At 41.4% G+C, this 12,565-nt stretch overlaps 1 protein-coding gene across 7 annotated transcripts in view; it reads left to right on the plus strand.

Annotated features, from left to right (window-relative positions):
• Positions 1-12,565, plus strand: part of TRERF1 (transcriptional regulating factor 1) — a 106,578-nt gene that overhangs the window by 88,022 nt on the left and 5,991 nt on the right. For all 7 annotated transcript variants that reach the window (XM_020794621.3, XM_020794618.3, XM_020794619.3 and 4 more), the window contains 6 exons: positions 2,812-2,915; positions 4,118-4,193; positions 4,351-4,439; positions 5,015-5,128; positions 6,121-6,312; positions 10,502-10,701. In XM_020794621.3, coding sequence (XP_020650280.3) covers positions 2,812-2,915; positions 4,118-4,193; positions 4,351-4,439; positions 5,015-5,128; positions 6,121-6,312; positions 10,502-10,701 — 775 coding nt within the window. The remainder of the gene's footprint in view (positions 1-2,811; positions 2,916-4,117; positions 4,194-4,350; positions 4,440-5,014; positions 5,129-6,120; positions 6,313-10,501; positions 10,702-12,565) is intronic.

Consider the following 12,565-nt stretch of genomic DNA (forward strand, 5'->3'; position numbering starts at 1 on the left):
TCGGAGGTTGTTGATATTTCTCCCGGCAATCTTAATTCCGGTTTGGGATTCTTCCAGTCCTGCCTTTTCGCATGATGTATTCTGTATATAAGTTAAATAAGCAGAGGGACAATATACAACCTTGTCGTACTCCTTTCCCAATTTTGAACCAATCGATTGTTCCATATCCAGTTCTAACTGTTGCTTCCTATCCCACATATAGATTTCTCAGGAGATATATAAGATGGTCAAGCACTCCCATTTCTTTAAGAACTTTCCATAGTTTGCTGTGGTCCACACAATCAGAGGCTTTTGCATAGTCAATGAAGCAGAAGTAGATGTTTTTCTGGAACTCTCCGACTTTCTCCATAATCCAGCACATGTTAGCAATTTGGTCTCTAGTTCCTCTGCCCCTTCAAAATCCAGCTTGTATTTCTGGGAGTTCTCAGTCCACATACTGCTGAAGCCTACCTTGTAGGATTTTGAGCATAACCTTGCTAGTGTGTGAAATGAGTGCAATTGTACAGTAGTTGAAGCATTCTTTGGCACTGCCCTTCTTTGGGATTGGGATGAAGACTGATCTTTTCCAATCCTCTGCCACTGCTGAATTTTCCAAACTTGCTGGCATATTCAGTGTAGCACCGTACCAGCATCATCTTTTAAGATTTTAAATAGGTCAACTGGAGTGCCATCACCTCCACTGGCCTTGTTGTTAGCCATGCTTTCTAAGGCCCGCTTGAGTTCAGGATGTCTGGCTCAAGGTCAGCAACCACATTATCTGTGTTGTCCAGGACATCCAGATCTTTCTGGTATAATTCCTCTGTGTATTCTTGCCACCTCTTCTTGACATCTTGTGCTTATGTTAGATCCCTCCCATTTTTGTCCTTTATTATGTCCATCTTTGCATGAAATGTTCCTTTAATATCTCCAATGTTCTTGAACAGATCTCAGGTTTTTCCCTTTCTATTATTTTCATCTATTTCTTTGCACTGTTCATTTAAGAAGGCCGTCTTTTCTCTCTTTGCTATTTGGAACTCTGCTTTCAATTTTCTGTAACTTTCCCTATCTCCCTTGCATTTTGTTTCCCTTCTCTTCTCTGCTATTTCTAAGGCCTCGTCGGACAGCCACTTTGCTTTCTTGCATTTCCTTTTCTTTGGGATGGTTTTTGTTGCTGCCTCCTGTACAATGTTATGAGCCTCCATCCATAGTGCTTCAGGCACTTTGTCCACCCAATCTAGTTCCTTAAAATCTGTTATTCACTTCCACTGTATATTCATAAGGGATTTGGTTTAGATTATACCTGACTAGCTCAGTGGTTTTTCCTACTCTCTTCAGTTTAAGCTTGAATCTTGCTATAAGAAGCAGATGATCAGAGCCACAATCAGCTCCAGGTCTTGTTTTTGCTGACTGTATTAGAGCTTCTCCATCTTTGGCTGCAGAGAACATAATCGATCTGATTTCGGCAATGCCCATCTGGTGATGTCCATGTGTAGAGTCGCCTCTTGTGTTTTTGGAAAAGAGTGCTTGTGATGACCAGCTTGTTCTCTTGACAAAACTCTATTAACTTTTGCCCTGCTTTGTTTTGAATTCCAAGGCCAAACTTACCTGTTGTTCCTTTTATCTTTTGATTCTCTACTTCAGCATTCCAGTCCCCTAGAATGAGAAGAACATCTTTCTTTGGTGTCAGTACTAGATTTCGTATGGAAATCATTCTATCATTTTTGAGATTATATCCCAGTACAGCTTGACTATGAGGTCTACTCCATTTCTTCTATGGATTTTTGTCCACAGTAGTAGATATGATAATCGTCTGAATTGAATTCGCCCATTCCAGTCCATTTTAGTATCCTGACGCCCAGGATGACAATGTTTATTCTTGCCATCTCCTGTTTGACCACATCCAGATTACCAAGGTTTATAGATCTTACATTCCAGGTTCCTATGCAGTATTTTTCTTTGCAGTGTCGGACTTTCTTTTCACTTTCAGGTGCATCTGCAGCTAAGGGTCCTTTCGGCTTTGGCCCAACTACTTCATTAGCTCTGGAGCTACTTGTACTTGTCCTCTGCTCTTCCTCAGTAGTATGTTGGACGCCTTCCAACCTGAGGGGCTCATATACTAAAAGATACCTTTTAGCCTTTTGTTTCTGTTCATGGGGTTTTCTTGGCAAAGATACTGGAGTGGCATTGCTAATTTCTGCTCCAGGTGGATTGTGTTTAGTCAGAACTCTCCACTATGACCTGTCCATCTTGAGTGTCCCTGCATGGCATAGCCCATAGCTTCTCTGAATTACTCAAGCCCCTTCTCCACGACAAGGTAGCAATCCATGAAGGGGGAAAAGACCATTACTAATTAGATTATAAAGTAGTTCAGGTTTGCTGAAATAATGGTTTGTGGTTATTTCAAATAGATGCTGGAATCCACATGCTATCCTACTGGTTTGGGAGGTTTATATACATTGTTCTGCATCAATTTGTTCTTACAGAGTTTATGCAGTGTCATTTGACTTGTATGTGTAAGATCAAACTAATTACTTCAGTAAATGGATCCTAATCTAATTCAGTACATGTGGGAATTAACACCTCAATGTTCCTCATCTTGATAATTTTTTCCAGCACTCCTGCCTTACAATACTGTTCTCTCCCAATCTCTTCTGTTTAAAATACTTCTTGCTAAGTATGTTTACTTAGATAGGTAGACAGACAGACAGACAGACAGACAGACACAGACACACAATTTTTGCTGGCTTTGTGGTATCGTTTTTTAAATTTCTGTGCTCTTAATTCTGGACAAAGAAACATCTCACAATATTATTTTGGATTTTCTTTTTACAGTGACCAACCTCTTAAATATGTGTTGTTCAAGTGTATTAACTGGTGGAGGAACTAATCTAGAATATGGTTTGCATTCTCTCTTTGAAGCTAAAGGCAATGTTATGGTAAGAAAAGTTTGTTTCTATATATTAATGTGTTCAAATCAACAACAAATCTCACGAGAAGACTTAAAGTTTTTGTGAATTATTATTATTATTATTATTTATTATTATTATTTATTTAATTTATATGCCGCCCACTCTACCCAAAGGTCTCTGGGCGGCTAATTGCGTGAATGTAATTTCACACTACATGTCCAGCAGTGTTGGGCATTCATCCCTTTCCTCCTTTGTTAAACCCTTTGTTGCTTCTAGTATTTTTGAAGATGGTTTATTATTTATTATTTGCATTTATATCCCAAATTTCCTTTGAGCTCAAGGCAACATACAAGGACTTCCTCTGAGATGAGTCAGGCTGAGAGACAATGACTGGCACAAAGTTACAATAGATATTGTGGCTAAGTGAGAAAGAGAACCTGGATTTCCCTAGCCTCTGTTTATCACTGTACCACATTATTTCTCAAGTTCTTCTTCCTTGTCTTCTTTTCTTTTGGGGAGGTGTGTGTGTGGGGGGGTATCAAAACTGTAAACACTCTCAAGAAAGTGTATTTAAGATTGTAGTCTGAAAACACACAACTCTCTCTCTCCTTTACTGCCTCTGCAGTGGATGCTGCCCAGACACTTGACCGTTGTCTGGTTGCAGTACTGGAAAAGAGCAGAGCTAACAGCCTCAAACTGAGCCCAGGCAAAACAGAGATTCTGCACCCATGGGGAGACCTCTGACAAATTAGGGGGAATGGTCCCTATGCTGGATTGATTGTACTTCCCTCCAGTTTAGGGACCAAGTGCGTAATTTGGGTGTTCTTCTGGATCCAGCTCTTTCTTGGGAGTCCCAGATTGCAGCTGTGTCCAGATCTGCCTTTAACCAGCTTAGGCTAATTGCCCAACTTCGCCTCTACCTAGACAAGGGCTCCCTCAGGACTTTGGTGCAGGCCCTGGTCATCTCCCATATCAACTACTGCAGTGCTCTCTACATGGGACTCCCCTCGAACCTAATCTGGAGGCTTCAGCAGGTCCAGAATGTGGCAGCCACACTGGTGGGTGGGTGCAAGTAAATTTCACCACATCACTCTGGTTCTGGCCCGCCTCCACTGGTTGCCTGTGGTGTCTTTAGATAAATGTTCCTATTACGAAAACTACATATAATAAGTAAGACTAGATGGTATAATAATTCTGCATGGTTTGCTTTGTCCTTCTTTATCATGTAGGCTGCATTGGAGATGCTTCTTCTGTTGAAACCAACAAGAGCAAAATCACATCCTCTGGCAAATTATCATTATGCTGGTAAGTTTCAAGCAGGTTGGTAAAGATTATGTTCTGACTCTGCATGTGAACTGTAATCACTGGCAGGTTCATTCAAGTTGAGCCTTGAGAAGAGGGAATCAGTCAGTTGATGTAATAGTAAAAACACTGATGGTTTGTTCTTGTCGATTTACTACAGGTTCTGATCGGTGGACGCCGGCAGAAAAGAAACTGTTCAACAAAGCCCTGTCCACATATGGCAAAGATTTCATTTTGGTGCAGAAAATGGTAAGATGGGATTTGCTGTTCTTTCAATCAGATATTTTGCTCTGAGGGTTCAACAATTGCTGCTAACTCAGCACTTGAACTAAATCAGGAATGCATGGTTTAAAGCAGAATTTCACACATTCTGGGATACCCCAAGCATTTAGTTTTAACTTTTACTTGGTCTTTTGTATTGATCGCAGACTACTTGCTTGGGTCGACAGAAAGTCTTGGCTGAAAAAACTCTGTCACTCTCTCTCTCTCTCTCTCTCAACCCTCCCCCCCCCCACACACAGCATAACCTAATTGATAGGTATGGTTGTTGTAAATAAATGATTGCCAGTTATACCCATCAATGCTTCATGGAATACTGGCAGAATACAAATGACAGAGTTTGTGTGTCTTTATGTGTGTGTGCCTGGGCACTGTAAGTATGAAAGGATACTTCAGCAATATTCAGTGCTCAGCTCACTCAACCTATTGAGTTGCAACAAAATGCACCATATTAACCAAGGTATCAGATTTATTTTTGGGCAGATGGATATTATTAGTTTAAGGACACAAGACATTATATATTGCAGCATTATTTTTAATTATAGGTAAAGTCTAAAACTGTGGCACAGTGTGTGGAATACTACTATACTTGGAAGAAAATCATGCATTTAGGACGAAAACACAGAACACGCCTGGCAGAAGTAAAAGACGAACATCTAGTAAGCTTCTGACTCCTCTCTTTCTCCTCCTCTTTATTGTTGTCAAAGTATTATTTCATAAATGAAATTCCATTTTTCAGATATTTGTTTATTTTTAACATTTCTGAATGTTCTGTTACAAAACAGGAAACACAAAATTAAAATTTTGCACGTGCGAACATTGCTTTTTCCCTTCAGTGATGCAACTTTTGAGTACTCAAGGCTCTACCATAAAAGTATTTCTGTATGTCTACATACACAGAAACTTGCATATATTTTTTGCTCTTGATGTGTTTGGTATCTCCATTGGTCAGTGCTTAGGCATTCACTTAACATGGAAGAAGCCCCAGGTTTAATTCCTGGCATCTCCACTGTTAAGGGATGCATAACGGGGTGGTCTGAGGGATACCTGTCCTGGGAACCACTGTCAATCTAGGTAGAATAAAAGAAGCTAGATGTACAAAGAGTCTAACTTGGTACAAGGCAGTTGTTTCTGATTTTTCTCATGCAATTCATCTGTTATCAATTTCCGCGCTGGGATGCAAGTATAAGAATAAAGGGAAACCTGAACAATTTTGAGAGCAACAGGAAGGGGCTGAAAGCATCCTCCCCACATTGAGTATAAATATATAGCTTTCTTTTCTGGAGCAAGTTCTGAAAAACAAATTCTGTTAAGGAGCAAAATTGGAAACTCATTCCCTGTCAGATAAAAGGAAGCATGGACGGGGAGAGAGGGAACAGCACTTTTAGATAAAGGTAGGAATATTGATCTGAAGCCAGTAACATTCTGAGTGTAAGATTTGGGAGTCTGCCTCTCATCTCCAAGGCAGATAAATGGATCAGAGCTGAAGGATGTTTATGGTGGTCTCATAGCTAAAACCCATTTTACCAGCCTCACTCTGGAAGCAACATCCAACTTCTATCAATCTCCCATGACTTACTTTCTGGTGAAAAAAACTCAGAACTTTTTAATTGGTTGTTTCACTTTCTATGAAAATGCTTTTGCCTTTCAGACTAGTGGAGAAGAGGATGAGTTGGAGGAAGAAGAGCTAGCAGTAGAAGACAGAAAATCAGTCAAAGAAGAGGAAACGGAAAACCCACATTCCCCAGACCCTCCTCCGGTTGCTGCACCCATTAACCTGCCTTCCTTGCAGAGCATCATGCTTCCTGTCACTTTTTCCTGTGAAATGCCAGATTGTGGGGCAGTACGTTTATTTGATAATTGTTTGATAATGATTTAAGTCCTTAAAGAAAGAAGCGTGTGGGTGTGTGGACACAGCAGGGCTATATAGATTTTGTGGCTTCATGATACTAATACAGATACTAATCCTGCATTGCTGAAACTTCACAGCCTACAGTTTTTCAGGAAGTGTGTCCCAATCCATAAGGAATTCAAAGACGCAGTGCTTTGTGAAATCTCAGAAACTGTGATCGATTTGGTTAGGTTGCACGGAGAGGCTTGACTAAGATTTTCATTGAAACTCCCCCTTTCCCTTCTGTGGACATTGAGTTATTTTCACGGACAGTGGAGAAAAGTAGCTTGTATGCTGACATGGTAAAAATAAAAGTGTTAAAGCAATCAATAGATAAGCAGTTCAACAATATAAATTAATGATTAATAACGAGGAATTTTTTATAGAACTATTGTTCCCAGAAATTTGAGGATTTGTTTATTTAGAGATGTATTATTTATTATCCTCTGCTTCCCCATTATAACTTTCAGAGCAGAGTCCTGAGGAGAAACAATGACTGCTTAAGCCAATTTAAGTTTGTAAATAGTAATTGTGTGTGTGTGTGTGTGTGTTTAGTCGTTTAGTCGTGTCCGACTCTTCGTGACCCCATGGACCAGAGCACGCCAGGCCCTCCTGTCTTCTACTGCCTCCCGGAGTTGTGTCAGGTTCATGTTGGTTGCTTCGCAGACACTGTCCAGCCATCTCATCCTCGGTCGTCCCCTTCTCCTCTTGCCATCACACTTTCCCAACATTAAGGTCTTTTCCAGGGAGTCTTTTCTTCTCATTAGATGGCCAAAGTACTGGAGCCTCAGCTTCAGGATCTGTCCTTCCAGTGAGCACTCAGGATTGATTTCCTTCAGAATGGATAGGTTTGTTCTCCTTGCAGTCCAGGGGATTCTCAAGAGCCTCCTCCAGCACCACAATTCAAAGGCATCAATTCTTCGGCGGTCTGCTTTCTTTATGGTCCAGCTCTCACTTCCATACATCACAACAGGAAAAACCATAGCTTTGACTATTCGGACTTTTGTTGGCAAGGTGATGTCTCTGCTTTTCAAGATGCTGTCAAGATTTGTCATCGCTTTCCTCCCAAGAAGAAGGTGTCTTTTAATTTCAGGGCTGCTGTCTCCATCTGCAGTGATCATGGAGCCCAGGAAGATAAAATTTGACACTGCCTCCATATCTTCCCCTTCTATTTGCCAGGACGTGATGGGACCAGTGGCCATGATCTTAGTTTTTTTGATGTTGAGTTTCAGACAGTTTTTTGCACTCTCCTCTTTCACTCTCATTACAAGGTTCTTTAATTCCTCCTCACTTTCTGCCATCAGAGTGGTATCATCTGCATATCGGAGGTTGTTGATATTCCTTCCGGCAATCTTAATTCCGGCTTGGGTTTCTTCCAGTCCAGCCTTCCGCATGATGTATTCTGCATATAAGTTAAATAAGCTGGGGGACAATATACAGCCTTGCCGTACTCCTTTCCCAATTTTGAACCACTCAGTTGTTCCATGACCAGTTCTAACTATTGCTTCCTGTCCCACATATAGGTTTCTCAGGAGACAGATAAAGTGGTCAGGCACTCCCATTTCTTTAAGAACTTGCCATAGTTTACTGTGGTCCACACAGTCAAAGGCTTTCGCATAGTCAATGAAGCAGAAGTAGATATTTTTCTGGAACTCTCTGGCTTTCTCCATAATCCAGCGCAAGTTAGCAATTTGGTCTCGAGTTCCTCTGCCTCTTCGGAATCCAGCTTGTACTTCTGGGAGTTCTCGGTCCACATACTGCTGAAGCCTACCTTGTAGGATTTTGAGCATAACCTTGCTAGCGTGTGAAATGAGTGCAATTGTACGGTAGTTGGAGCATTCTTTGGCACTGCCTTTCTTTGGGATTGGGATGTAGACTGATCTTTTCCAATCCTCTGGCCACTGTTGAGTTTTCCAAACTTGCTGGCATATTGAATGTAGCACCTTAACAGCATCATCTTTCAAGATTTTAAATAGTTCAACTGGAATGCCATCACCTCCACTGGCCTTGTTGTTAGCCAGGCTTTCTAAGGCCCACTTGACTTCGCTCTCCAGGATGTCTGGCTCAAGGTCAGCAACTACATTGTCTGGGTTGTCCGGGATATCCAAATCTTTCTGATATAATTCCTCTGTGTATTCTTGCCACCTCTTCTTGACGTCTTCTGCTTCTGTTAGGTCCCTCCCATTTTTGTCTTTTATCATGTTCATCTTTGCGCAAAATGTTCCTCTAATATGTCCAATTTTCCTGAACAGATCTCTGGTCTTTCCTTTTCTGTTATCTTCCTCTATTTCTTTGCATTGTTCATTTAAGAAGGCCCTCTTGTCTCTCCTTGCTATTCTTTGGAAGTCTGAATTCAAGTTTCTGTAACTTTCCCTATCTCCCTTGCATTTTGCTTCCCTTCTCCTCTCTGCTATTTCTAAGGCCTCGTTGGACAGCCACTTTGCTTTCTTGCATTTCCTTTTCTTTGGGATGGTTTTCGTTGCTGCCTCCTGGACAATGTTACGAGCCTCTATCCAAAGTTCTTCAGGCACTCTGTCCACCAAATCTAGTTCCTTAAATCTGTTCTTTACTTCCACTGTGTATTCATAAGGGATTTGGTTTAGATCATACCTGAGTGGCCCAGTGGTTTTTCCTAATCTCTTCAGTCTAAGCTTGAATTTTGCTATGAGAAGCTGATGATCAGAACCGCAGTCAGCTCCAGGTCTTGTTTTTGCTGACTGTATAGAGCTTCTCCATCTTTGGCTGCAGAGAATATAATCAATCTGATTTCGATATTGCCCATCTGGTGATTTCCATGTATAGAGTCGCCTCTTGTGTTGTTGGAAAAGAGTGTTTGTGATGACCAGCTTATTCTCTTGACAAAACTCTATTAGCCTTTGTCCTGCTTCGTTCTGAACTCCAAGGCCAAACTTCCCTGTTGTTCCTTTTATCTCTTGGCTCCCTACTTTAGCATTCCAGTCCCCTAGAATGAGAAGAACATCTTTCTTTGGTGTCAGTTCTAGAAGGTGTTGTAAATCTTCATAGAATTGTTCAATTTCAGTCTCCTCAGCAATGCTGGTTGGTGCATAAACTTGGATTATTGTGATGTTGAATGGTCTGCCTTGGATTCGTATTGACATCATTCTATCATTTTTGAGATTGTATCCCATTACAGCTTTTCCCACTCTTTTGTTGACTATGAGGGCTACTCCATTCCTTCTACGGGATTCTTGTCCACAATAGTAGATATGATAATCATCTGAGCTGAATTCGCCCATTCCTGTCCATTTTAGTTCACTGATGCCCAGGATGTCGATGTTTATTCTTGCCATCTCCTGTTTGACCACCTCCAGCTTCCCAACGTTCATAGATCTTACATTCCAGGTTCCTATGCAGTATTTTTCTTTGCAGCATTGGATTTTCCTTTCACTTCCAGGCACGTCCACAGCTGAGCGTCCTTTCGGCTTTGGCCCAACCACTTCATTAGCTCTGGAGCTACTTGTACTTGTCCTCCGCTCTTCCTCAGTAGCATGTTGGACGCCTTCCGACCTGAGGGGCCCATCTTCCAGCGTCATATCTTTTAGTCTTTTGTTTCTGATCATGGGGCGTTCTTGGCAAAGATACTGGAGTGGCTTGCCATTTCCTACTCCAGGTGGATTGCGTTTAGTCGGAACTCTCCACTATGTCCTGTCCGTCTTGGGTGTCCCTGCACGGCATAGCCCATAGCTTCTCTGAGTTACTCAAGCCCCTTCGCCATGACAAGGCAGCAATCCATGAAGAAGTAATTAGGTGCTGTCAAGTCAATTCCAATTTGCAGCAATCCTTTCCAGGGTTTTATAATTATATCGTCCTCAGAGGTAGTTTACCATTCCCTTCATCTAGGGGTACCCTGGGATGGTGCAGCTTGCCCTAGGCTACCCAGGTTGACTCTCTTCCCAGGAGACACAGAGGGAGCTTGAATTCCCAGCATGTGGCTTCTCAGCCAGATACCTAACTTACTCAGCTATCCTGCCAATTAACAAGACACCATCAACTACATTCTGACTTAGAGCAACCTTTTTAAAGGTTTTTTGATATAAAGTATTCAGAAGTGGTTTACTCGTCTTCTCTTCTAAGGAAATCAATAAATTGATCCTTTGTTATCATCTCCTTATTCTTCCAGATGTTCAGCTCCAGACAAGCCCTGAATGGCCATGTTCGGATTCATAGTGGTGCCAACGCTGTGGTAAAAGCCCGCTCGGGAATGAAGCAAAAACTGAATTCCCAGAATGACTACTCTTCTGTCAAAACCTCCCCAGCTCATAGTACCACAAGTGGTGAGACTGACCCGCCTACCGTTTTCCCCTGTAAAGAATGTGGCAAGTGAGTAAATCTATATCTATGGTATATGCAGAAATGTGCTATTTCTTACTAAAAACTTCAGGGGAAGATAGTTTTTCCACTAAGATAAGAAGGGTGTTGCTCATTGGTAACTCCACTGCATAATCAGCAGCAAAATTTATAAAGTGGCATCCATTTTCTAGATGGCACACAAGTGATATGAGCCACACTAAATCCTCATCTTGTTCTGAGGGACTGAGGAAGCTTGGAACATTCCCTACTCGGCAATTGTCCAGGAGATATTGACTATTGTGATAGGGAATTCTGGGAGCTGTAGTCCAAAAGAATTGCAGTCCAACATTTTTCCAAGTTCCCAACAATCATCAGGGCAGGTTTCTTTTCAAACAGGAAGTTAGGCCTATCTAAGATATTAAGACTGCCAGCTGGGCCTTCTCTCCAGGTGAACACAGGTGTCTATAAGGTCTGGATCCTTCAAGTGGGATTCCCAGGAAGGGTAATAAAAATAAAAAATGAACATTCCTAGTTTCAACTTCCTAATGAAAGAATAAAATAGGCCAAGGATTAACAACAGTATATTTCTCACAGGTCTCCTTTTAATGAGAATTACACAGAGATAATTGTCTGATTCTATTGTAGCATGTGTGAAAAAAGGTGTGGTACCTCTAAGACTAACAAGCCCAAATCCTATTGTATAACATAATTACTGAGTCTTTTCCCCACCCCACCAGTGATGTTATCACTCTTGTACAGGTGTAACTTGTGCAACCGCCTACAGATTTAACTGTGAGCTTTAATTGATTACAATCTAATTCCTCAGACATGTACAGTATTTGGATCACATGTTTAGATATATGCAGTGTGCATGGTTGTGGGGGTGAAGACGGTGAAACAGAATGCAAACATGGATAATGTACCATCAAAATGTTGATTCAAAAATATTCTGCCAACAGACAGTAATGTTAATTGTCTGTCAGCTAGTGGACAATGGTTAAGCTGTCTTAAAAAATTGTTGCAAGACTTTTGCTTTCAGGAAAGAGTTGGTTGTCCTTGTGCCAGGATTTTGCCAAAAATTCTTTGCCTATACACAAGACTTCAGAGAAGAGTACTTTCTTTATATAGTCCTTTGAGTTTAAAATATACTGACACTGAGTTTCGTGTTGCATTTCTAATGTCAGGTTTTATGCATTTGTTCTCTTGCTTGGAGAGTGTTCTTTCCTCCTTTATTTTAAATGTACAGGAACACTGCAGGCAGAAGGTGGCACACATCACATTGGAAGAGAAATAAGTAGATGAGCCCCTGATGTGTGGGTGACAACGTTGGGACCCATAATGGTGCTGACAGAGTAGATTTGGAGATAGAGCTCATTGATGAGTGTCTGAAAACAGGAATGTTTGATACATCTTATAATGAGTGTCTGAAAATATACAGTGGTGCCCCGCTTGACAATTACCCCGCTCCACGACAAAATTGCTTCACGATGAGGTTTTTGCGATTGTTATTGCGATCGCAAAACGATGATTGAATGGAGAAAATCCGTTTTATGACCCTGCTTTGGTATCTGATTCTTCACATTATGACAATCAAGAACAGCTGATTGACAGGTTTCAAAATGGCCGCCTGCTATTTTCCGGACCTATTTCCGGAAGACAGCGACCGAAAATGGCTTCCCCTATGGAGGATCTTCGCTGGACGATGAGGTATTTCACCCATTGGAACGCATTGAACCGGTTTTCAATGCATTTCAATGGGTTTTTTTCTTTTGCTTGATGACGATATCACTTAACAGTGGTTTTAACGGAACGGATTATCGTCGTCAAGCGTGGCACCACTGTATAGAACATCTGGTCTGTATTCAGCTGACATTCACAGGATATCTATGTGGAC

The sequence above is a fragment of the Pogona vitticeps genome, chromosome 1, assembly GCF_051106095.1.
Source record: "Pogona vitticeps strain Pit_001003342236 chromosome 1, PviZW2.1, whole genome shotgun sequence".
Taxonomy (NCBI): Eukaryota; Metazoa; Chordata; class Lepidosauria; order Squamata; family Agamidae; genus Pogona; species Pogona vitticeps.